Source organism: Centroberyx gerrardi, chromosome 14 (genome assembly GCF_048128805.1).
Source record: "Centroberyx gerrardi isolate f3 chromosome 14, fCenGer3.hap1.cur.20231027, whole genome shotgun sequence".
NCBI classification, from domain to species: Eukaryota; Metazoa; Chordata; class Actinopteri; order Beryciformes; family Berycidae; genus Centroberyx; species Centroberyx gerrardi.
The window spans coordinates 18,419,549-18,446,534 of NC_136010.1; the positions used below are offsets into that span (position 1 = coordinate 18,419,549).

Genomic DNA, 26,986 nt, shown 5'->3' on the forward strand with positions numbered 1-26,986 from the left:
ACATGAAAAACAACCTACACGAAATGCATGGCTGAGACGGAGCCTTTCTTACAGTCCAGTGTTAAATCCCACATGGGTCTGAGAGGCCCATTGTGTTACTGTCAAAAGGCCCTTTCCTACTGCTTCCCTTAGGGACCCTGCAGCTCTACAGTCACTCCACAAAGCACCAAACACCAGGAAAAACATCAACAACTTACTGTATCAGTGTCTACGACTCCTCTAACATCACCATGGTAACAGAAACGACTGTAAGGCACTTCAATCAATGAACAGAAAATCACTTGGCTAGATCAGACTAATCACTACGACATTGTAAGGAGATCACCAGCTAAAATTGTCAACTGTCCCGTGAGAAAGACATGATACTGCTCTACAGGCACAACTGTAACCATTGCATAGTTCCACAGAATGGAGGCTGAGTTGTAGCAGGGCTCTCAATGTATGGCAGGTAGTTATTAACAAAGGCATATTTACACAATGTGCTACAACTGTTAGAACTGTCCAAATATACAACCACCGTACATCTTAAAGAAACTACAATCAATCATACAATAGTCTGTATGCATTTGAAAACCCAAATACAATAGTTAGTATATGCTTAGATAAAAAAAAAGGTGAACAAACCACTTTTCAATTTACGGACATCATTCCAGTGTTTTGACAATGTCATGCATTTCATACAAAATCCCATAGCAGTCTCCTTATATTCCTTGGCAATATAAATGTTCACATAATGGAAAAAGAAAACAAAAAAAAACAACATCCTGAATGCAAAATGGATTGACAGTCATGTGACACAAAGGTGTAACAAAATACAATAATTTAGGAAATGGATGGACAATATTAAAAACAAGTATTTCACTGCAACACATTTCTGAAGTATTACAATATACCGTATGTGCTGAAGCAGTAGCAGTTCTACCGGTATTACCAGTCTGACAAAACATGCTTTGCACTGCGTTCTCCTTTAACCAAAAGAGGCAACTGAGACTGAAACTAAATAGACTACAGACAAGAAAACACTGAATCCATTCAACCTGCGTGCATTAATCACATAAAGACTTATAGAATCATATAATAATTATCAACTTTCACAGATTGAGTTTGGCATCAGGTTCTTTATGTATGTGTGTGTGTCATAGCCTTTACAATTACTATTTTAAGTTTCAGATGTGATTCTAATAGTTTTTAGACTTCTGTGCTTCATAAATGTTTCTTTTTAGTTTGTATTTATTTAATTATTTGAGTTTTTCAGTGGTCGTGGCAGTGAGGAATGTATTAGTATCTGTCTGGAGCACACACTGCTAGATAAATTGGCTTTGGATGGGGTTTGTATCAATGTAGTGATAGTTGACTTTGCTCATCCATTCTCAGAGGATTGTTGTGCTACTTCTCTCTCATTATAGCACAGATCAAAAGACTAAAACTAGACATTATTGTTGGTTTTGTATTTCATTGTTTCTTATTTTATTTGAATAATTTGGAAACTTAGCTTCAGTTTAGATTTTTTTTTTTTCACGCACTTCATGTTTGTTTTCTTTTTAATGCCTAGTTTTAATTTTGATTTTAGTTTTGGTCATCTTTAATAAACTTGGCAAGGGGAATGTGAACATAAAGTCATGTCTACATGGATACGTAAATAAGATCAAATCTACAAAAATGATCAATATTTGTCGATGGAGAAATTTCAACCGGAAATTGACTGACTGACAGAGACTCAGCTAACAGCCAAAATATGTGCATGGCAAATACAACAGCGATGCATACACATCTTAATAAGGCATTGGCACATTCAAGTTCAATCTAAGACACAAGGAGTGTAAAGCACTATAGTAATAAATAGATTTATTATCTCTTCTATTATTGCTAGTGATTTAAAAAGCAGTGTTTATCGCACCACAAAATATCTATTTCTGACCATGATTTCTAACTTCCCTAGATTCTTTGGAATCAAAAGAAATAAACACAATCTAGCCTCTATCCCAAGATAAATGCATATTTTAAAATATAAAAACGTCTATTTTTTTAACTCATTGTCATCAAAATATTGATTAAACCAAAAAATTTACTTTAAAATCAGTCCTTGAAATTAAGGTTCAGGGCTTGAAAAGATATCACAAAAAAACACATGAATGGAAAAGATTAAATATATGTAAACACAGGGGGGAAAAAACAAAACAAAAACACAACAAACCGACAAATAACATGAAGAAGAGAAAGGACATCCCAGCAGCTGAGGATGTGTTAGCTACTGACAGGGATACTTGCAGCAGGGTGGAGGGAGGAAGATGCAGGCGGGGGTTTTCCAGTAGGGGATGCTAACAGCCCGGCTCGTTCTCATCCATGCTTATGCTGCTCTTGCGGCTGCTGTCCTTTGAGGCGTCCGGGGAGACAGACGAGAGCAAAGGGTCTCCCCCTCTCACCGGTGACAAGGTGTCCTCCATTAGGACGTCGTTGAGTTTGGATGCGACCTTGCCGTGAGCGGCGTAGTGACCCGGGTTGCCCTGGCCCTCGGGGAAATTCGAGTGGCCTTCGCTGAGCTCCAGGCCGGCGGGCTGAGCCGGGTCTGCGGGGCAGGCGGGGTGGTGCTGGTGCTGCGAGTGCAGGGGGTACAGGTCCCGGTGACAGTCGCCCAGAGCCGACTCCTGCTTGATGGACCGGGCCGCAAGCTCGGCGGAGCACAGCGCTGAAGATGCAATGGCCAGGCCGTGAGCACGGGCCTGCATCTCCAACTCCTGCAGCACACAGACAGGGACACAGAGAACAAATTAGAACAAATTAACAAAACTCCATTTACCCATTTCCTTGGCATTTTGACAAAGCTCCATCAGAATTATTAAAGTTGTGGATTTTTCAGTAGTTTTTATTTTTATGTAGTTTAAAAAAAAAAAATCCAGTTTAGTTTTAGTATTTTTGGTAGGGGTGCGACATGAAATGCCCGAGCTCTAATCGCTGGGGGGACGGATCACCATCTTGCTACACTGGCTCTATGGCTATTGTCATGGATCACTATCTTGCTATGCTGGCACCAGGATGAAGAGCTTCACAGATCACAATCTTGCTTCACTATCTTGCTATACTGGCCCTATGGCTACCGTCATGGATCACTATCTTGCTACGCTGCAACAGCATCGATTACACATCAAAGCCGCAGGACAGGTATTTTGTATATGTTTGCAACAGGTACTGTTTCATACAAACAATAAATCCTAAATTCTTAAAAAAAAAAAATATTTACATACATTTTTCAATACATCCTGAACTAAATTAAAGTTGGGACCACTTCAAAATTCACTCTCTTTTTTACCCTGCACATAAACAAAAAGACGAAAACTAAAAACATTAGTTTTACAAGTAGACAAGATTTTCTTTTGTTAAGTTTTTTTTTTCCCACAATCTTGTGTTTACTTTTATTTCAGGTTATGACAATGTTTTTGAACACCTTAGTTTTCGTCGTTTCCTTTTAGTTTACAATAATAACCTTGAACTCCATATTCGAAACTCTGCTTTCCAGTTCCTAGGCTTAATGACAGTTTGTTACCTGTATCCTCAACATCAAATGTCGATTGGCATGCTCGAGCTTCTTCTGGCGGTTCTCCAGCTCCTTGGCCCTCTGTTGTTCCCGCTGCAGCTTCCTGATGTAGTCCACTGACGCCTTGAGGATGGTGCCTTTGTTCCAGCGCATGTCCCTGAACGCCACACAGGAGCCGTTAGCCTCAGATCCTAAACTGCTGCTGTTACATCAGACAACTGTCTCAACTCAGCAAATATATGAAGGGTTTACATTGCTTGACAGCAAACTGACTGTTTATGGTAGTTATTAAATATGGCACATCTTGGAGTTTAATCAAGTAAATGTTTATAACTTACGGGTCATTTGACTTTGGAATTAAGGTTCCCAATTCCTTGATTCGATCATTGATGTTAAACCGTCTTCGTCTCTCAACTACGGAAGAAAAATAAGAGAAAAATAAGAAACAATTGTGCAAAAATCACAATCATGCATAGTCTACACTATGTGCAATGTTCAAAATCATTCGTAACTAATGCAACTGCATGGAGTATCTTAAGTTCAGTATTCAGCTCTCCCTGGAGGAAATCTGTTTCAAATCAAGACAAATGTCTGTAAAACATAAACTACTAAATATTGAGGAAGTGAATACATTAAAACAAAAATGTAAACTGTAATATAAATAATAACTCAATATAACTCAAATATGACATATCTACAAGTATACCCAGAAGTTTGTTATTTATCATCTGAAATTAAAGGAGTTGCATTGTTTTATATCAATATCATTCACAAAGTTAAGTCACCAATTAATGTTTCATGTTTTAAAATGATATTTTCTTCACTGCAGCACAAAGCCCTTCCAAATTAAGTGAATGACAAAGTTGTAGAGTAGAGCTGCATGAAAGTTATTTTCTCAATCATCCCAGGCTAGAAAAAAACACTAGAAATTAACTTAAGGCCATCTCAAGAAATTAGCTGACTTAACTCCATTTGATAGTTTGTTTTGATTCTATTTTATAGTGTAATACAAATATATACAAATATATGAGATGACACTTTGGTGACCATAACACCCAAATATTTTCAAACATACCCATTTCAGGCATTATCGTATCATATAAATGTGCAATTAAAACTCACTCAAGTTGTGGTTATCCTTCTTCTGCCTTTCCTTTGCCATGGCTCTGACTTCAGACTCTGAAAAAAGACACTTTGAATTATCAATATGCAGCTTAACAATACAGTGTAAGTATGAAAATGTGTAACAACTAATATTTTGAAGCTAAATAACCAGACATACCTACAGGAAACCCTTCAGGCCTTTGATAGTTGTCAAATTTGCCACAGGATCCAGACTTGTCCAGCATGTGCATGATGGCCGGGGATTGCGAAACTATGTGATAAATAATGTTTTCAATATAAAAATGTACAGAATAGATACAAATATATGAAAAAATAATCATTTGTCATGTTATGATCATCAAACTATTCAGTTAATCCTCTCATGCTGGCTGTGGCCAACTAGAGAGGTTTATACAGGATTACAAAAACTGGACTAATTATAAAATGCTACAGTCTAGGCTACACAAAGGCCTGGAGAGTAGAATTTTATAGCTAATGTTTGAACCTGGATGTTTTCCATGCAACATGGCAAACTGAATGGACATGGCATTTATTCTTCTCAGGTCACAGGTCAGTGAACTTTTGCCACATTATGTGTTGACAAGAGCAACCAGGTTTCCTTGAGAGTTTGTGTGTCTCTTGTTGTGGCAGATTACAGCTGGTGTGTGGTGGACGATGTGCTGTGCTGCTCACCAGAGAATTCCCTTTTGATGTTGGGTAGGTTGGCAGGACAGGAGTTGCTGATGGCCAGACTTTGTGGGGGTAAACCCTGATTACCATACATGTCCATGAGGTTTGCAGGAATCTGAGGGGACGCACCAAACACATTAACCAAGGACAGCACTACTTTACATGATGGCTTATCAGCATTACAGTAGATGCAGACAAGACGCAATTTCAGGAGGCAAACAGTTCACCTCCATTCACCTTGTCATGAGAAGCAAATAACCGTGTGTGCACGGCATGATGAGATAAAAAAGCTGGTGATTGTTGGTTGGTGTGTAATGTCACCTGAGGTAACCTAAAATCTGTTAACTTCCCATCATCACAGTCAAATAGCTGTAGCCACGTAGTGAGCTAACTCACTATTGTAAAGCATAATATTAAGATTACATTTTCCATAAGTATGCTTTTGGATTGTATTTCAGCAAAATGACATTAAGAAAATAATACAATACATAGTATAGGTCTCCACAAACAAACAATGTTAAACAAATAAAACACACCCAATGAAACGGCCACAAGCGATGACTTAAACCAAGTCGTTGACGCTTGGTCTGCATGTACAGTTAGTGCTGAGGATAAAGTGACATAAACACACACATACCGTACTGGCCATCTGAAGCCCTGGGTCCATCAGGCCAAGGATATCATCACTGTAACTTGACTCCAAACTAATAATGTCATCAATGACATCGTCCATCTAAAGCAAGACGACACAACAAAAAGGAAAATAACGCATGAATAACTACATCGTAGATCAGACGAGCAAAGATAACTGCCAGTGTCGCTGTGAGAAAAGTCTGTGTGATGAGGTCAAACACAAACAATCTCGAGCTACAGTACTACAGATGCCTGCTGGGTGAGCTACATTCTGGAGGAGAGGCCTCTCACCTCTTTCTCGCAGTTAGAGTTGAGGGTCAGTAAGGCCATAGGGCTGTTGGGGGCGCTGTTGCCCGGCCCGGGCGGCATGCCCCCGTGGTCAGAGGACTGGTTGGGGCAGGGCAAGCTCACCACCTGAGAGCCGAGCTTCCCCAGGTACCGCTTCACCTGCTGCTGCTGGGACTGCTGGATGTGGTACTTGGTCGGGTTCTCCAGGTGAGTCTGGACCTGTTGGACAGGAGTGGAGGGGAGAAGGAAGGGAGCAGGGTAGGAAGACAGACATGTGTAGGAGAAAAGGGACAAAAAACAGAAAGATTTGAAGATATGTATTAGTGGGAGGAACAACATCTGGGTTGAAAAAAGGTCGGTGGGTGCATTGGTGATTATGGGTGGCCTCCGATCCGAGGAACGTTGTTCACTTAAGCCAGAAATCTAAGTATATGTTATAAGAAGTCATATTGGCAAACAAAATGTCATTGAGCTGAGGAAGTTAATAATTACACCTTAAACTGACCAATATGTCATGCTTATAGTCGCTGTTTGTTTATTTAGTTATTTGCTGTGCAGTAAAACAGCCATCCTGCTGCAGAATAGTCTTTTGTTAGAATGAAATGATAGCGAATACATTTAAAACTCTTTTTTGTTCTTAGTTACAGTATTGATTATAATACGAAAATAAACTGGACACAGTTCTCAAATCCAAAGATACATTATGTATCTTTCGTTTGAGATGTTAAGTATCGTTATCACAATATGAGTCTCACTACTAGTCCCAAACTATTCTATAAATATTGCTCTTAAATTAACGCTAATGTCTGCTTTTCTATATTCAGAAAAACAAAAATGTTATATAAAAGATAATACGCACATTTGTATCTCTTTTCCCGCATAGCATTAATGATGCACAAAAAATACTGCAGGCAGATTAACAACAGTGTTTGTCTGCCTGAAATATATTTTGTATGGAGCAGTAATGCCGTTTGGGCCTAAGTTTGAAAATCTATATTTAAACATTCCCATCTTTTGCCTGAGTTTTTGATGCCATGATCGACTGATGGACTGATTTTGCAGTTCGTAAAAAAAGACAATACGTCACTGGATGGAAATACATAAATACATATACATACATAAACATTACTGTAGTTAATAGTAGATTTTTAAGATGTTTTTTCCAGTGATAAATTAGGTAGAATGCAAGTCTGATACTATTTCATGTCATTATTCATGCAAAGTCTTATAAGTTGCTTTGAGTGTCTCCCCTGCAGGGAAAAAAAAATCCATAAAAGACACAGTAAGATTAATTTAAAACATACCTGATGAGGATAATATCCAAGCATCTCAAGCATATTTTCAACTTCTTTGGTCCAATTTAAGAACTGTTTGCTTTAACTTCTGACTTTATGTTTAACAAGGCTATGAAGGACTGTAACCTGGGACAGTAGCTGGTTCTCTCTTGGTTTCACCACAGGAATAAGCCTCATAGTATGAGGACAGACACATCCAGTTCATCTTATAAATGGCAAGAAAAGTAATTAGATATGCATGTTAGGAAATCTCAGTAAAATACAATGAGCCTTTTCAAATTTGTGTTGTTTTATGTAAAATCTGAATTTATGCCTTTATGGCTCATCTCCTGACGTCAGGATGTGGCGCTAACAGTTAGTTTCTTTCTTTTGCAAGGTCACCTCGTTTACTGAAACATGCCTTGGGCCTTTTAAGTTGCCCCATCCACTTCAACCCTCTGGCTGGTTGGTGTGTGTTCCCAACATAACTCATCACAAAGTAAAGAGTCCATTACATCCTCATTTGTCTGCAGGGTATGTTTTCCTGTGCCTCTAAATGAATTTTGTGATTGTTAAGGAAGTGCATACTTTGCCTCAAAACCAGCCAACATACACAATGATGAATAAAAGTCTAGGCTACTTCATTTTTTAAATTGATGCATTTGTTCTGCTAAAGCCCAAGGGATTTGGGTTCATTAACGGAGCTGCAGAGGTCACAGGCTCCAGACGAACTCTTAGTTCCCTCTGATATTTCCTCTGCCGCCGGCTCATTCTGTGAAAAATCCTTGAGCCTGCACACTCCGCTCAAGAGTTGAAATGAACTGATGTAAAAATCAACTGATAATGACGACAAATATTTCAGGACACATGGAGCCTAAGGAAATTTCACAGTTGGTTTGTGCTATTGCTAGGCATGGATATTCAATATCTGTGGAAATTGACTGCTAGCAAAGCACAGCGACACTCTAGAGAGTAGTCTGCCTTACCACAGGCCCACATGTTTGTAACCATGTAATATTCTGTTGATAAATGCCCACAAAGTTTGCTTTTCAAGCCACGCAGAGTTAAGTCTTGTAGTCAGATTTTCTGTATACCAACCGGATACAGTAGGCTATTTCAGTCTGCATTTTAGATTTGCTGAGTTAAACACGTAACACATGGCATATCAAATAATGCAGATATTTGGTGAGGCATATGGTTGAACTCTCAAACAAGCCCACTTCAATGTGGATATGAGCAAGAACTAAATACAACTACACTAAAATCAACTAGTTGATCCAATCAACTAGCACAACAGATAACAGCAGGGAACAACAGACAGGGACAGAAGCCTCCTTTAGTATTCAAAGCTTATTTTTATGTTATTTGTGTTTTCTTTCAGGGAGCAGACTGTAAACTGGTGCACTTTGTTACCACTTATACCTGTCATCCGTTTGGTGGTAAAAAAATAATCTATTGATATGTCAGTCAGTCTGTCTGTCTTTTCCGAGCCTCTTTTCTCTCTATGTCTATGTCTTTCTATTCACACAGATGCATGTGAATTGATTGAGTCTGTCCTGCAGGTCTGATTGAAATGATCTTGGGATGTAACTGGTCATTACAGGGCTGTAAAGCTGTCTCCACTGAGGGGGCCACATTTACAACGTCAGTGACCGATTAAGAATACAATACCACCCTCTGGGCAAGTGTCAAAAACAATGGGATTTAGCAGAGGTGGTCACTAATAGAATGCTTACTAGGTTTCTAGTTTCTTCTGATCATGGTATTTACATTTTTATGATAAGATTATTGATAATAACAACATTTCCACTGTTAGCATGCATCCTTTCATATGAGATCATGAACAGTCAATCAGCTCTTCTGTGGATCCACAGTCATCACGCTATTCAGGCTTTTTTTCTCACCCAGCATTCCCTTGCTCTATTAAAAACCTTGGCTAAAACTGATATGCTTAACACACTTGCAAACTACAGCAATGCTGATCCTGATAATAGGAATGATCCTATGTATAGGGTAGCAGTTTATAGAGAAACCTAATCCGGATATACTTGCGCCATAAATGAGCAACCCTATTACTTACAGTCTCGTATATTCATGGCATGTAAACAAACCAAGACTACTAGCTACTTATGCCATTTATCAACACACTTCTGACTACACACAAAGATAGTATAGTATAGTAAGATTGTATATTAGTGTTTGATCTTAGACTAGTTTTTAGCTTTCAAAATGAAAATGCCTTGAATAATGTTTTCATGTCAGATATTAAAATGCAAGGCTTGTTCTTCTGGAAATGTGTGCAAATCCAGACAAATCCAGCCATCAGTATTTCAATGTTTGCTTTTATGTTGCTCCCAGTCTGTGAGAGGAGGGAATCTGTGTAACATGTAATGTAACCGAGTGCATAAATAATCCACTATAATGTGCATACAAGCACTTAATAAATCCAATACATGTGCCGCCACATGTCTGTATGCAAGATGTCTATTGTACACATGCACACAGGCTCGCTCTCTCTCTCTCTCTTTCTGTCTCTCTCTCTCTTTGTCTCTCACTCTTGAATATTCACACATATCCACAGAACTGTAGTTGTCCCTTTCCTGTCTAAAAATAGAAACAAAGATACAAAGGATTACTGTCCCCATTACAGCCCCATAAAACTGTCACACACACACACACACACACACACACACACACACTGCATGTAATTATCTGTTCCCTGCCTAAAAATAGAAACAATAGAAACAAAAGGGTCATTAAGGGCATTCTCCACACAAGACAAAGTAAAATGTGCTCTCTTAATACTAAGAAAGTGTTGAATATATACTATATACTATATACTGTACTAGTATGACTACATGAACAGATGCAACAATTGAATTTCTGTCTTTCAAAGTCCTGAATCCTTGTTGCCCTCACCACAGACTTATGTGCTTTCCAAACTCAATCTCAAAGATTATCCCATAATAATTTCCTGACTTGATGAAATTCTGTTACTTTTGCCTTTACAGTAGTCAAGATTGGCGGTTCTCAAGCTTGCTTTTTCCCCTCAGGTCTCTGCTTAACTGTCATAGATAATTAGATGGATGTCCCTCCCCTGAGTTCATTAAAAGCCTCCTGGGGGCCACAGACCTGAGGCCACATCCAATACGTTTTCGTTTTAAAACGGCGTTTTAAAATGAAAATGATCTCCGTCCACACGAGACCATCACATGACCATTCACGTACACTGGGCATGCGTGTGCCGGTGTAAACAGGAAGCAGATTGTCTACTCTGCAGTTGGTTGCTTAGTTGCAGAAAATACTACGGAGGAAGAACAGCAATGGCGAAAAGTACGACCAGAGATTTCTTTGCTTGGACCGACGACGAGGTGGAACTGTTACTGAAAGTAACACACGAGTATAAGGCGGTCAAGGCGGACGTCGTGACTGATAAGACCCATCAGGAAGCGAACGTGGGTGTCTGCGTCATCGTTTTCAAAAGTCTCAGTTTCCGCCCGACCAGACTAAAACGCAATCCCGGAGTTTTCGAACTAAAACGGGGTCAGCAGCGTTTTCAAAAGTCTCTGTTTTAGGGGTCCGAAAACGCCGGAGTAGTGTGGACGCTAGGCATAAACGTAGCAAAAGTTATGCATTTTAAAACGAAAATGTATTAGTGTGGATGTGGCCTGAGGCTGGAACCCACTGGCCCAGTAAATAAGTTGGTAAATACGTAGCTTTGGTTATGATGAATCTGTCTGAGGGAAGAGACGTATCTATTTTGAAGGCCTAGACATGGGACAGCAAACAAATGCTCTTTATATGGTATATGTACAAAATAGATGCTTCTTCAATCTATGGACTTTTACTGGGTTTGTGTCAGAGCATATAAAGCACATATAAGGAGACTCTACACATGGTGTCTGTGTAAAAGCATGGGTCTGGGATGTAGAAGAGTCTTAGATACACTGCAATACATCTCTAACACTTTAATTAATTTAGTCAGCGTGTATAAAAGCTGTATTAAGGACGATGGGCTGCGATGAATTGCTGAGTCTCTAGTGTCAACAGGACTTGAACTTTGCCTTTGATCAACTTCAGTTAATGTGCTCATTCCAAAATACACTGGTGGAAACATGAAATCAATTGTTGACTCACAGCATCTGCAAAAGCAGCAAACAAGACAGTTTGTTGTTTATCGGCTCATTTTTAGCCGCCAACAGTCCGGAGGGCATTAGCAACATAACCCCCCAAAAGTGAAGACGGTTCTGAAAACAGCACAAAGCCCATTACTGTACTGGCTCATCAGCGAGAGGACGCAGGGTGAGAGCAGAGTGACAAACGGCGATCTGTCTTTTTTTTGACTTGTGTGCTTTTGGGCATTCCATGATGCTCCTACCAGGATACATTAACAGGAATGTCCCATTTGCTATGCAGGCTTGAAGAATAGGGCACATTGTCTCACAGTTAAGCTGCTAACGTGGCCTCTGGAACTCGCAAACACAACTGTGATGCTAATGTGAACAACTAAATCTCTCGCAATATGGATAGAGCAAGGCTTTGGCAAACTATGATCCCCTCTACCTCTGACAGACATGTATATAGTGTGATGCTACTATGCAAAATCCTGTCAGATTAGAAATGAAATATTGTATGTGTCTTTAAAAGTTTAACATTTATGTTAAAAATAGCATAAATCCTCAGAAAATAGTTTTTGAAAGTGTGGTTGCAGCTTCATCCAATCAGTAAGCCTGATAATGCTGCTGTGATCGTGATATACAGCATTTCCCTAAGTGCAGCATAGTCTACTATTCTTAAATATTCTTATTTTATTATAATGATTTATAATTAGCTTTCTAATTAATTATAACTGTAAGATATACAGTATATATGTACTTTTGCAGCACAGTCTAGGCTCAATCATTTTTACGGTGAATGCTACCAGTTTCTAAAAAATGTTGTGTAATCTAGAATAAAGACTGCAAAATATGCATTTCTCTTCAATGCACTGTTGCATTAATTGACAAAGTAATTTAGCCACCTGTGTGACATCCATGTATACTTTCTGATGCACAGTGGTCACAAGCTACAGTAACGGTGTAATCCAAAAGAAATGTACATTTTGTACAGAGCCTTGTCAAGTACTTTGTTCTTTTCATGGTACCATGAATCCTTTGAAAAAGAGAAATCATTTTTTTTTAACCCTTTTAGGAAGTGATCCTACATAAATTTCAAAGCAGTGTTTTTTTTCCTCTTAAATATGCCATGGAATGAAAGCAGTGGGGGCTAATTACGAGCATTCTTCACTGAATTAGCGTTCGGTGTGTGGTAAGGCCGTGCTTGCCTTTGTCTTGATCCCCAAACTGATCCCTTACTTATTCCCCAGAAGGTCAGAGGTCACTTGGTTAATTAAGGGTCCAATCAGTCTTTAGATAAACTCATCTAAGCTTAATGTTTGCACTTTTGAGGTCCAGCAGCTCTGCCTGGTACCCTGGAGCTTTGTGTGGACTGTTAATCTATGCACAGACAGGGGAGCAGGTTAACCCTGCTCAACAGCGCCAGGCTGGAACGGCCTTTTCTTTTCGGGACTTCAGTCAATGAAGAATGTCTGTAAGCTCTCGCCAAACCAGAGAAATTACACAAACTTGTCGTATTGTACAGGGGGTGAGAGTTTTTTTTTGTTGGGGGGGGGGGGGGGTCCTAAACCTCTCAAAGAGCTGCAGATTATTGAGAGTAAGTAATGTTTATGCTGCATGAGGAGGGCAATGGTTTCAATGAATATATTTGTCTTTCACTGCTGGCCCATGCCACACACGTCCAGGGTGATGAAAGAGTGGCTGAGCAAGCTAGCCATGAAATCTCTGGATATCCCCCGATGTGTTGTGCCTGGTATTTGGTTAAATAAGAATTATCCACTCATTCATGATGCATTGATACTATGTACTAATACTACATGTGAGGATACACAATTAATACTTTGATGTATAAACTATTCACAGCCAGTCTTTTCCATCGAGGGGCCTAAAAGGCTGCCCACAGTATACAGTCTGTACAGCCTGTACAGTAGGTATGTTTTCTTTGTAAATGCATAGTTTTGGGATAATAACAATCTCCAAGTTGACCTAAGCACATTTTTCTTTCACATATTTCACATATTCTTTCACATTGGATTTTTTGGCACCAAAGAATTTCCACTTTTTTGTAGATTTTCTGATTAAAGTCTTGAAAAGTCAAATGCTCAGATGTAAATATACTTTTGTACAAAGATTCCCTGAAGTGTTGCATTTTTTTGAAAAACCTATGATCGTACAGCCTTTCAGGACTCAATGTATTGAAAAAAACAAATGGAAATGACAAACCCAGTGACAAAACTAAAAGATTGTTTTAGCGTCTCTCGCAGAAATGCAAAGTCTACAACACACGAAAATTTAGATAGATAAGCAAACACCACACAGGCATACATGAATTTGCATGGGTCGGTGTGACACACTTCAGACACACTTACATCACCTTTAGTGATGCAAAAGCACGATTTTCTCAAGTAAAGTTTGAACGCAAATTTGAAATTGGAGCGGTTCACTAAAAAGTTTTGTGAGGAACAAGAAAATATAATCCTAACATATTTTTATCATGAAAATGTTTCCAATCAAACAGGGGAGATCTTTAGACCCTTTTTATACTTTATAAAGTTAAGTAAAAAAAATGAATCGATGTGACCACAAAATAGCAACAATACCTAAACTTAATCACAGACACACATGCTCACTTACACACTTGTACACACTACAAGCGACAATATGTTTCTATATATATTTCTTTAAGGTTACGTACTTTTCCAAAAAGACATGCAATAACAAATAGGGAAACTTACCAAACTGCCTTGTTTAAATGTATTCTCATGAAGTTTAAAGTTGCGCTGTGGCAAACACAACAGTCTCTCTCTCTACTAGTACAGAAAATCTTAACGGTCTCTCGTCCCTCGGACTGCCAAGGAATCAAAGCTATGAAAAGATGTGAATGTAGCTGAGCAAATAGGATTAAAGATGGCTAAATCCAAATGGCTGGAAGCACAGCATGCATTAAAGAGGAATTCTCTCAGGAAAGATAATCCCCATATACGCGTTTTAACACACTTCACTCACTCCTGTGTTTTTTTTACACCCTCTCATAGTAAAACCACAACTGCCTGACTGTGCACCAGAGCGGCAATCAATATGAATCTATAAACACAGAGTTGCCTGTAGCATTCACACACATGCAACTCCTACTTCCAGAGGTGGCAACTTCATAATTCCCAAGTATAACAGCTTTAACAGGCAGCCGCCCGCTCTCCTGCCCCGCCATCAGAAACAAGGAGCACGGATGCTTACCTTTAGCACCTCCACTGGCACCTGGGCAGCGGGGGGTAAACTGGGCGGGACGCTGACATTGATGGCGGGGGTCTGGGCCGTTGCGGTCTGGGGGAACTGGGAGGCCTGCTGTCTCTGCTGCTCCCGGCGCTCCTGCTCCTGGAGCTGCTCGCGCATCAGCTGTTGTCGCAGCAGGATGCGTGATGTCATGGCCGAGGAGCTCAGCGGCGGCTTGGAGGAGCCGTGCTGGTCCGACGGGCTGCTGGGAGGAGAAACGGACGGCAGAGGGATGAGGAGAGACGCGGGGTCAGAGGTACATGGAGAGAGGGAAGAGAGCAGGGGAGATGTAGAGAGGAAAAGAAAGTGACAACCGAGAAAGGGGTGGAAAGAGGTTAGACGAGGAGGGGGAGGTCAAGCAAAAGAGACAAGAGAGGAGGAAGATTAGCAGGAGCGGAGAGTAGAAAAGGTAGCAAGACATGGAGGGCAGGAGAGACGGAATAAAAGGTTAACATGGTGAAAGAGATTGTCAGAGGGGATGACAGAGAGGGCAGAGAGATCGAAAGGAAAATCTCACTGACAATTATATTTCTTAAAAACAGATAAATATTAAAACAGCTTCAAGATCAAGGCAGCCTGTCTTAATGACATCAGTTCAATAGTAATTTCAAAAAGATGAACCATCTGATCATGATGACCCAGGAGAAACAGCTGCACTCACAGAGGCTTTGGGGATTAATGGCATGAAACACTGAACAATACGAAGAGAAAGAGGAACAATTTTCATAAAAGGTTGTTTCAGTTTTCCCAGTCTCTTAAATTTAGACGGCTACTCCCCAGACAGAGTCCTGCAGTCCTAAAATAGAGAGGCTCTGCTGAAGCAGAAGTTGTCGGGATGAAGCCTTCATCGAGTGAGTGATCCTTTTGATAAAACTCGGTAAAATGTCTAGCCAATCCAGCTGTGCAGTAATCGCACTAATTAGCCAGTGGAGTCAAACACAGCTTCGGTCTACAGCGTATTCACTGGGTGTTGAGCCCTCCACATACCATAATTCCCCCCTTACTGCATATAATCTCATTGTCTAACACCACACCCACTAAACCCTGTACAAGAAAAACAAAAAAGTACTTTTATATAAAATGAAAACCACATTTCAGAGATAATAGCCAGGATTCTTTGGAGAATAAGCAACTTTATATTCATTTTCAGAAATTGTCTGATTCATTTCTGAAGACAATCCTGATGCTGAAACCAAAGTGGAATTATAAGCCCAGAACAATCATTTCTGAGCTCTAGAAGTTGGCAGAAGTGCAGGTACAGTCTGTACTTATTCACTCTTTTCTGAAAACTGATTTGCTCGGGTGTCTGGAGAAAGTGAATCAACTCTTTTGGCTGGTAGACTTGATGACTGACTTACATAAGACCAAAAAACTTCTAATGGATTTAAAATCACCACAGCAGTTAGCTTCTCTCAAGCCATTATCAAGTTCCTTTATGTTTCTCCTTATAAGTAGCTTTGGGGTTAGTTTTTTTCTCTTTCATCCCAGCAATTTCAAACCAAAGAAAGTACATCTATAATGTTAAATGCTCCTTTTTTCCCTCTCTTTCAAAATTGTATTTATTAAAATTGTTTTATTCAATTGATTTTGTTATTTTGTTTATTATTTTCAGTTGTTTCCTTTTCATTTCTACAATTCCAATTACCAAAACAGTGATATTTGAACTATTTTATTTAGGACTACAGCTGAAATAACCACAAATCAAAATGTTATTATTTTTCAAAGTAGATAATGATGGCATTTGTCAGTTGGGGTGGGATTAAATCACAATTATTCTGGGTATTCTTTATGGGTAACATTTTACCATACTACTACCATACTAATCTTTGCAGTGTCTACTAAAACTTAATCATTTTAAGAATGATGATGTTGTAAAAATGTTTTCCAAATCAACCATTTTCAAATGTATTCTGGAAAAATATACCACTCAACAGACACTATATGACATAGTAAGAGTATTCAGACAGCCATTGTGTATACATTGTATGCATGCAGTATGTTACTATACTGTACCAAACACACAATTATTGAACATTTCCACTTCCACCAGGGGGAAACCCTTTCACTATTTACTGTTTACAGCAATAAGGGAACGAAGTAACTAAGTCTTTTGATGCTACTCTAACAAGCACACTCACATATATTATAGATACGGTAAACTAGTAGCAACTGCTGACTTCTCTCCCCAGCCTTGACCTATCCTGTGTTTGTACCGCAAGATGCTCCAAACAATTCCTCATGGGGGTGGAGCAACAGCAGCAGGTAGATAAAAGTCTCTCTTTCTCTTTCACTCTCTCTCTTCCACACACACACACACACAAACTCCCGTCCTCTCTTTCTTCCACTCTCTATGCCTATCAATTAGGTATTTTAAATGTTCAATGTTGACCCTGAGTGAAAGAGTCAAGCCAGAAAAAAAAATCTTGATATTCTTTTTGTTTAATTTTTTTCAGTTACAGTAATTGTTGGCTAGTTTGATCACACAAGATCATGTGTACAACTTAAACATGAAATTCACTGACAAATCTCAACAAGCTTTACAGCTAAATCAGGAGGTGGAGCTATAGGTACAAAACTTTTGTAATATAGGGCACAAATGATGCCAGTGCATAAATTATTCCAACAGACAGGATGACATTTTTACCTGTACTGTACTTATATTGTGATTGCTTCCATCAACATCTTCCATCATCAGTGACTTGATGAACTATTCAACTTGAGTGCATGAACTCAGAGTCCCTCTATATTTTTACCTCTCAACAGCTTTGTGTCTGTTGGCCCAAAGTTGAAACACAAAGCTCTTGCAGACAACAACATTAGAACTTTTTCACAGCCTTCCAGGCAATTTGAGCAAGAAAACAGTTTCCATCACCACAAATACAACAACAGCCTGGAGGGGAGGATACACCAGATTCTGAGCAGAAAACAGAAAACAGACACATGCACTCCTGCAGCTCAGCACAGCCAGTCTGCAGCTCCACTGGGAACAGCAGAGGATAAACTGTGCTGCTCAAAGACACTCAAAGACACCGTGACTGAAGGATCTGAACCAGCACCTTCCCAGTAACCCAGTAACAAGCAGTCTTCTTTAACAATCAGCGCCATTCCAAACATGGTGGCAAATATTAGAGAATGACATATAAAATGTATGGAACCACTGGTACCACCATGTTGGGACTCTAATACCCCATATATTCCTGATCATTCAGGTAAATACATGTGTGTGCATGTGTGCGTGTGTGTGTGTGTGTGTGTGTGTTTGTGTGTACCTGCATGACCAGAAGCTCTCCTATGAAAAGCTCAAGTGCTCTCCCTCCATTTCTCCCTTCTGACTGTAAGGTGGCTTTTTGCCAAACAGACCACTGAAACACATAAAAAGCTCTTTTGTCCTGCTTAACTTTCCACTGTTTGTGTGTGCGTACACCTCCTCTTGTGTTTGTGTGTGTGTATCAGGAAAAAAAACAATGGCTGTACAGTCTCGGAGAGCCACCCGCCCCCCCCCCCCCCCCCCTTCCGCCCCCCACCCGGCTCATGATTCTTCTGATTCTGCACACTACGCCACTCCTTCATGCTCCAGCATTAGTCTTGCAATCTCAGCTATCTCCAAGACGCAGACTTTAATGAGTGGCGGGCGGCAGCATCAATCAAACATGAAAAGGAAGTGGCTCTGAATCCGTATAGAATTGAGGGAAACTGATTGAAGCTACAGAGATCTTCTGCCCAGAGCCAAAACACTGAGCAAAGGGGAATAATCCTTGTTTTGTCATATAAGTGGAACAGAGACAACTGTCTGCACCATGAGAACATTTTTTTATTAGCTACTCGGTATTCAACTGGAGGTGGTAGAAGGAAAGAAGCCGCCTCCTTATTAACATACTGTAACTTAATGACCCTTTTCTGACCAAAGAATAGCTCGGCCTAATGGACAATAATGGTATAACAACAACCCCATCTAAAAACAAATGGCATTACATTACAACCATAAGTATAAGAAAACATTTTATTCTGACTTTACATTAACTTCCCATCTATTTCAAATAACCTGTTTCAAACTGTTTTGTTAATAACTATTGAATCAAAAAGTGTTACGTCTTCTGTCAAAGTGGCTGTGTTTACTCGTACAATATTCTCATGTCAAGACATTCAAAGTTTATAAGTGCTCACTTACTATATATGAATTATTATTGTCAACTGCAATTAACAAGAGGACAGTATATCCATCCAAATTCCAAATTGTTATTAGCCAGTGAAAACCTAAACCACTCAGCAACAAAACACAACCTATGATAATATAACTGCACAAGGAGAAAGATATTAATAGCTTTGCATGTATAGCCTATACTTTCAACACAGCTCTGCACACACTGCCCTTCATTTGTGCATCCAGTACATTGTTGTACACACTCACACACACTCGAGACTCACATTTGCCAAAGTCATGCCTTAATGCATGTCCACAATGCCACAGATGCGGAGGTGCCATACTCACAGACAGTAAAATGAGCAGGGTGTGTACACTTGCACTCCTACGGCCTCCATGTTTGTTTGTTTTTTCCTGAAGGTGCACCTCCCGCCCTTGGAGAGCAGTGAAAGTCATGCTGGTAGCGCAGCGCTGAAAGTGTGTCACGAGGGGGAGGCTCCGGGGCCCGGCCAGGAATCTCCAATCGCCACACAGAGTCGCAGACAGAGGACCGGCCCCGTCCCAGCAACCTCAGGCCAAGAGCAGAGGGGATGGAAACACACACTCCCATCCACAGTGCTTTAAAACCAGAGATAGTGTCTCACTAAGACACACATGCACACACAGAGTAATACTAAGTCATACAGTACCCAGTATAAGTATACATGCACTTCAGAGCAAAGCAGAACACAAACACACTGTATACGCACTGTTACTGATTCAAAGATATATACTGCAGACGGGATGAATTCATGAATGTAAGAAAAAAATTGCACCTTTCAAGAAACAACCCCTGAAATCCTATTAAAATACAAGCAATGACATACAGTAAGTATAGAAAATGAATGTCATTGACGTCCTTAGGCTTTTTCCCACCAGAGGGTGCACTTTAATCTCTTCGCTTACTGTACTCTTTCTGACCTATATCCTACTGGAACTGCAGGTTGAGAGGAAAAAGTAGCAGTGCACAATGACATATCAATATCATACAACTATACTGGGAGTACAGGGCATGCACAGTGAGGAAGGACAACCACAGGTGAGAAACTACACTGTAAAAAATAATGTATCCTGAGAACCAGCTGCTAGTGATGATGATACTGTCGCCTTCTGCTTCGTTCTGGCAGACTGCAGGTGCCTTGTTCACAGAGTAGATCGGGACGTCCTGGCAGGCTACACAGCCTCTCTGCTGGAATACATCTCTGTGATAATCACCCTACATGACAGTACATTGATCTACTCAGACTCCCTGCTGATCACAACACCACTGCTTGCTGCAGCTGGCACCTGATTATTAGCAAGCACATCGCTGCTAATGGTAAGTATCTGTATGCAAGTGTTTAGTCTAGACCAGTAGCCTAATTCGAAAAAAGTAAAGAAAAAATGTCAAATTGATAGAGATTGCTGCAGGTGTAAGACATCTTTCCAAGCAACTTAACACTGTGTATGCATATCTATTAAGATACTGCAAGGGAGATGCATGGCTTCTAATGCCACAGGAAAACAAAGTGGGGTAATCCATGCAGAGAGATAATCGGGTTCTTTGCTTTAAGTATTTTCAGGAAGCCAAAACTTGGTTGGGATAATTTGAACTTGCCGGGTCTTATTTCTGTAATTAGGTTTTGTGCCCTTCATAAGTCTCTTCACTTGTTTACAGTAGGACGGCCTGCTCCTGCTCGCTCTCTTCCCCCTGTGCTTTGACTAGGATGAGAGTACAGAGCATCCAAGGACAGACAGCAGGCCAGACTCAGATAGTTCCCCCAGAATGAGCAGAATGAGTCCATAAGGTTTTCATGTTCAAGTATCCAAATGAAAAAGATTGGTCTGAATGTTGCAGGGACACAGCCAAACAATTCAGCTTTTCTCATGGTTCTTAAGACAGATTTGTTTAATGATCCCTGACACCGTAAAGCTGACTAGACATCTGTGGCCACCAACACATTCTGACATTGTACGGGAATAATGGTAATGATTCATGGTCTGTGTTGATAAATAGATAGCTGAAGAATATGACTCAATCTTCATTTTTTACACAGAATAACCATGAACTTGAACTAATGACTTTGCCAGGTGCTGAGATTTATGGCTTTCAAAAACTCACTTTCCAGCAATACCTCCCCACACATTGGAATTTCACACACACACACACACACATATTCAATTTTCATTTTTCAACTGCTCAACAGGAGGAGGATGAGCAAGAAGCGACTGGCATTGTAAGATATTTCAGCTCGCAAGACTAAAAAACTTTGTTTTCAAGCTACAAAGGCAAATGGCAAAGCAGTATTATTATTACAGTATTTTGCATGGTGATATATCACCTCTTCAATAGACATTTCTGTTGGATCTCTGCTCTAATTCTATAGCTTACATGTCTCTATTGTGGCAATGTGACTTATTGTTTGTGTCAATTACAGGCCACTGTAAAGATTTGTGTAGGAAGAGATAAGTTCAGTGTAGATAAGACCAATGTTGGTGCAATTCCTACTGATCGCCAATAGAGGTCAATAAATATTATAGATTACTTAAAGAGTAACTAAACACCAAACCCAAATCTGTGTAAACCTAACATCTAATGGTAAAAAGCATGAGACTGAAAGTGCCATCTGCCATTGACTAATCTTTGGTGCCAAGTGATGTCACCCCCTGTTGTACTCTATATACGGTGACATCACCTTTTGGTGTTTATACTCTTTAATGCCCCTTTAACAACATCAAAACTCCAGTGTCTACGGTTGTTCCAAGGTAGAGATGCATTGCATGCTTGGACTTTAAAAGCCACAGAGAGGTACAGATGTGGCGGAGTGATGATGACTGCACAGTTACTAGGTGTGGCAGCCTCTTACTCCAGCCACACCTGTCTGTGTCGCTCAGCCTGTGTCCTCTTGGCTCCCTCTGGGATCAGGGTGAAACACCCCGGCCTCTCTGGCATCTCGTCCTGGGACACCCCAAGGGAACAAGCTGCTCCCAAGACTAAGCATTCATGGCCCTCAGCCTCTTACTCAGCTCTCTTTCAGAGGCTGTTTGCTCTCCCTTCTTTTGACACGTTGAGCACTTATCCTAAAATGTAAATACATACTGTGCAAAATGTGTTAAATCCATGTGTCCGTTTAAGTTAATTGACATGCTTAAATTGAATCATGTGCAAAAGAGTCTGCTGCACATGGAGAATCTGTCATAAACCTACAATACCATATGTATAAGCAAATAATTATTTTAATTATCGATTAATCTATAGATTATTTTGTTAATAATCAAAAACTAATGACAAATGCGCATCACAAGTTACCAGAGCTCAAAGTGATGTCTATTAATTTTATAATGATATGAAACGGAGAAAAGCAAGCAAATCTGTAACCAGCAAATGTTTGGTATTTTGACTTGACTAAAATGATTAACGATTGTCAAAATTATACTTCTTCTTTCTGTCAACAGACTAATTGATTAATTGACTAATGGTTTCAGCATTAGATTCTATTCTATTGTATTCCTAGTTATCATAAACAAAGGAAGCTTTACATTTGACACAATCTGCTAAATATTGATGCTCTGAAGGTAGTAGGCCACAACAGTAAACATGTAATTAATATGTAATGTAGCAGACTGTATCTCAATCGTTTGCTTGCCAAATATCACTGCAATTTAAAAATGATCCCCAACTCCCAGCTTCAGAGATAACACATCCACTGCTAAATTTACACAGCTGATTCACACTGCATAGAAGACTAGTTTCACCGCTGGTCTCACATCTATATTAGGCTCAAAAAGTCTGGCACACCGTCTGTTGCAGTTTGAGCGCTCTGTCAAGATGATTCGGAGAAAGCAAGAAAACAAATGTATCTATAAAAGCTAAGATGGCATATTCTCATGCAGAGGATTTCAAATATAGAAACACTGAGGGCGGCCACGACAAGACATCAGACAAGCCAATAATCAATCAAACTAATTATATCCATTTTGGACAAAAATGTCTCATAACACAGTCATCGTGACTATTATTATGCTGGGTCATCCTCATGTGATGGGAAACTGAAAGGGGAAGTAGAATACCTTCAATCGAAACAACTTTTCAGACAGGTTCACATAAACCAATGGAAATGACATTACATCAGATTGTCTGTGATTCACCATCTAGTTCTGGTAGCTCAGTGATACTGGGAATGCTACTCCTGCAATCGTGGCCATGACACAAAACTGCTGGGCGCACAAAAATACGATTCAGCTCGTGTAACTATGTGTAACAATGTAATGACATTTCACTAATGAAGAAATTAGTTTAAAAATCCAGAATTAGGTTAAAGGCTAGGGCAGCACAAGATGACAGTTTCTCCCTTAGTGTTCTGGCTGAGTTTAGAGAAAAGGGGATAAACTACAGAGCGCTAAGGGCAACAAAATGCCAAGTGAGGAAAAAATAGCTTGAGCCTACCAAAGGTCTGCAATAAGACCTCTGTCTGAACACAGAGGCACACTGTCCTGTCCCTCTCTCTCTCTCTCTCTCTCTCTCTTTCTCTCTCTCTCTCTTTCTCTCTCTCTCTCTCTGTCTGTCCCTCCCTGTCTCTCTCTCTCTCTCCTTGACAATGAGGCCATATGTTACTACCGCCTCCAAACAAAATAATGGAGAGAAGTGTAGACACAGAACACAGATAATCAGACAGCGTCCTTTAAATAGATGTGTCATCATCACCTTCGTCTTCTTCATCACCACAGATGTTCAGTGCTAAGTCTCACTACATACAGCGCCTTCCAGTTGTGTCACAACTCTCACCCTTAATTAAGATCGCCTAAAGAAGGGAGTCACATTCTATCGTCACAAGCTGAGAATAAAATTGAGCATATTCTAGTATTTCATTGCACTTTAGAAACAAAAAGATGTTGTAACTTATATATATTTGTAACTTATTGTGCAACTTAACTCGCAAAGCATCACGGCCAATAAAGGTCCTGTGATGTTTGTAACTGGTAAGATGGAAGGATGTTCCTGTTATTTTGGAGAGCAGTGCATGAGCTCATACTTGGTTCCTCAAAAATACCAAAACTCCCTAAACAAGTAATTAGTAATTTGATTGCACTAATGGCATGTGAATATGACATTATGCAACCATATATTCACAAGAGGAACAGACATAACATCAGAAAGTACAACCACTCAGTAGCAGCCGACTCCCAGCAAAAGGGTGAAAGGTCAAATCAGACTATGGACCTGACTCAGCTCAATGGCGATTGTTTGGAGAGGCCTCAACATGCCACGGCTGGAAATAGCTTTTAATAAGTCAGTAGTAAACTACAGTTGAATGTGGGTTTGTGGTTTTGTTGATGTGCTGAGAAGCCACAGGAACTCTTAATTTGCTCTATGTGTGAAAAATCTGTTTCACCAAGCTGTGGAGAGCGTTTTCTCCAAAGATTACATGCAGAACCTAGCTTCAGTTTGGCAACTGTAAAAGCTGCCTGGGCCGAAGCTGGATTTAAAACCAGCTTCTGTCTGTTTACACTACCCAAATAACAACTGGACTACACCTCTCTTCAAGTCCTGAACTGAAAAAACATTTTCCACCCCAGTGAATAGGACCAGTGAATTTGTATTGTATTCTTTTTTGCAATGCATTTCAGAAATCCTACATTATGAGGAACATCTATTATCATTTTCACTATAAATTAATATTGAGTAGCCTATTTGAGTAAAACTTAATTGAGTAGAAGATAGAACATTATTTGACACACCAAACCACTGTCATTGATTTTACTGTTGCCCTTACAGACTGCCCAGTAGTGACACTTTGGCACAATTATTTTTCCATGCACACTGACTTGCATATAAACCTAGTCTAAATATTTCTTTGGAGACAGACTGCAGAATGCAAATAAAAGCCAACTTTGTGATAAGTCCTTAAGTAATAGTCAACAAGCAACACAAGTTAAGTAGGCTAAAGCAGCACCTCGTCAAACTCTTGACCTCTCTGTTTAGTTAAAACACCTCAATAAACAACATTTCCTCCACAGGCTAATATTTGAAGTTGATGTTGACAAGACAACACCCAAGTGTTGCATAACTTCAGGCCAACAGAATAACCATAAGGAATGAGAGACAAGCTGGATCCTTCTCCAGAGCTCAGCCGGACCAGCTCCAGTAACATCACCGGAGACGCGTTGTATTAAAGGATTATGGACAATATTCAAAAAGTCCGCAGCCTAATTAACACCTAAATACCAAAACCGCTTTGCCATGGGAAATAACTGTCCACAGGCAAAGAACTGACCTGTTTTTCAAGGGCTGACTCTTCAATTCGTAGTACGTTTTAGGTTCCTCTTGAAAATCCTCTCCAACCTCGAAGTCGGGAACTATTCCCGATTCGGCTTGCATGCTTGCAGATGTTAACTTTTGGAAAGGTTAAACTAAAAAAAAATAGACGAACGATATTTGTGCCGCCGTAGTTTGCTCCAACACGCTCAGTACCAGCCGCTGTAAACGCAAGCCGCCTGTCTCCAGACCCACAGCTCTGTAGTTCTCCACAGCAGCAAGGACAGCACGGCTAACGGGCTGCACGCGACAGAGAACTACAACTCCCATGATGCCACTCAACTGTCAATGTCAGCACGCTTTTCATTGGCTACAACACCCGGTGGGATGCTCGCCTTATTTACTTTATACAAGTTTCATTCAGTTTCGCTTCCTTTTAGATTAAAATGATTAATTCGGGTGGAAAATAAGCAGTTAGCGTTGCAAATTACCCTAAAGATGTGTATACAAACAGTGATTCAGTGGTAAAGAAAAACAAAACAAACCCTAACTTTATGGGTTATTATGGGCTATATGAAGACACAGTATCTTCATACAGCCTAAACTACATGAGACTGAGTTTTAAAGGTAAGTTTAAAAAAAAAAAAAAAAAAAGCTAGCTGAGGTCTAAAAAGGTGAATAAACTGATTTTAGGTGAGTTTATCCTCCATTTCATCCCTGTGCAGTTCCACCAACAACGAATAGACAATTACATCCAACCTCAAGTGACTCAGATAAAAACTGTTATCAGTTCTGGGAAAGCACAAGCAAAAATAAGTCAGTATTTCACAGCAAGACAAGATGCCATGAAGGTCAATAGTTGGACCCTCTGAACATAATACAGTAGGATGACCTTGAGTGGAAGAACCGCTACACGATACGCCTGACCAGCTGCTGACCATGTAGGCTACAACCTGTTAACTTTAAACACACAAATGAATCTCTGTGTGCAGGATAAGCAAGAAGATTTTGTTCAATTGTTTACTGACTTCCTAAATGTGAAAATGAATTGTATTTTTACACGCTGTGACGTTCCTTCTACCTTCTACTGAATGATCCAAAAAACGGTCCCCTATCCAAAACAGCAAAATACAATCCATCACCAAATCATACTTGTACAGCACACATTGCATTGTTAATGATTTCTTGAGCAGTTTAAATGCATTCCTGTCGTCCCCTCACCATCTCAGCAGTTCAATCTGCAATTTGTGAAGTCATGCAGTTATTGCAACCTAATTATAACAAACCTGGAGACATTTGTTTTGACCCTCATTCCCCTGCTTCCAGTGCCAGCAGTTTTAGCTGACTTGCTTGTCGCCTCCTCAGCTCACACTGTTCTCTGACTCTGCTCTCTTCAATGGACCCTTAACCGTCACTAGGGGTCAGTATATGGCTAGGAAAACGATCTGTTGTGAGTAGGCTACATGGAAGGCACTTGCTATGACAGAATGGAAATGCAAGTTCAATATTTGCATTTGCCTCATCCTGCTGAACTGGTTCAATTCTGTGTTGTACCATGCAAACATAATGCAAACGCACATTTACTGGAAAGCACAGCCTTAAAAACTAAACAAATAATTCAGCATAGTCTTTTTATATATATAACCCTAATTAAAACCAAAAAAC

The 26,986-nt window shown here is 39.9% G+C and overlaps 1 protein-coding gene across 4 annotated transcripts; it reads right to left on the bottom strand.

Moving 5' to 3' along the window:
- Positions 1-2,318: 2,318 nt before the first annotated feature.
- LOC139908066 (microphthalmia-associated transcription factor-like) lies at positions 2,319-25,444 on the bottom strand. Of its 4 annotated transcripts, none has more exons than XM_071894646.1 (9): positions 25,341-25,444; positions 14,871-15,111; positions 6,251-6,466; positions 5,958-6,059; positions 5,330-5,441; positions 4,655-4,711; positions 3,871-3,946; positions 3,542-3,689; positions 2,319-2,735 (listed from the first exon to the last, which is right to left on the bottom strand). In XM_071894646.1, the coding sequence occupies exons 1-9, from the start codon at positions 25,442-25,444 to the stop codon at positions 2,319-2,321; spliced, it is 1,473 nt and encodes a 490-aa protein (XP_071750747.1). The 4 variants fall into 4 exon arrangements, with proteins under 4 accessions (XP_071750747.1, XP_071750749.1, XP_071750748.1 ...); XM_071894648.1 differs by lacking the exons at positions 14,871-15,111; positions 25,341-25,444 and adding exons at positions 4,815-4,907; positions 7,552-7,584; XM_071894647.1 differs by lacking the exon at positions 25,341-25,444 and having other exon boundaries at positions 5,958-6,061; positions 6,244-6,466; positions 14,871-15,059.
- Between the last annotated feature and the right edge of the window lie 1,542 nt (positions 25,445-26,986).

Excerpts from the sequence above, each read along its gene's own strand:
- LOC139908066 (XM_071894646.1), bottom strand. The coding sequence starts at position 25,444 with ATGCAAGCCGAATCGGGAATAGTTCCCGACTTCGAGGTTGGAGAGGAT. Across the intron at positions 6,060-6,250 it reads ACTCTAACTGCGAGAAAGAG|ATGGACGATGTCATTGATGA; the intron begins GTGAGAGGCCTC and ends GTCTTGCTTTAG. Across the intron at positions 3,690-3,870 it reads ATTCCAAAGTCAAATGACCC|GGACATGCGCTGGAACAAAG; the intron begins GTAAGTTATAAA and ends TGTGGCGTTCAG.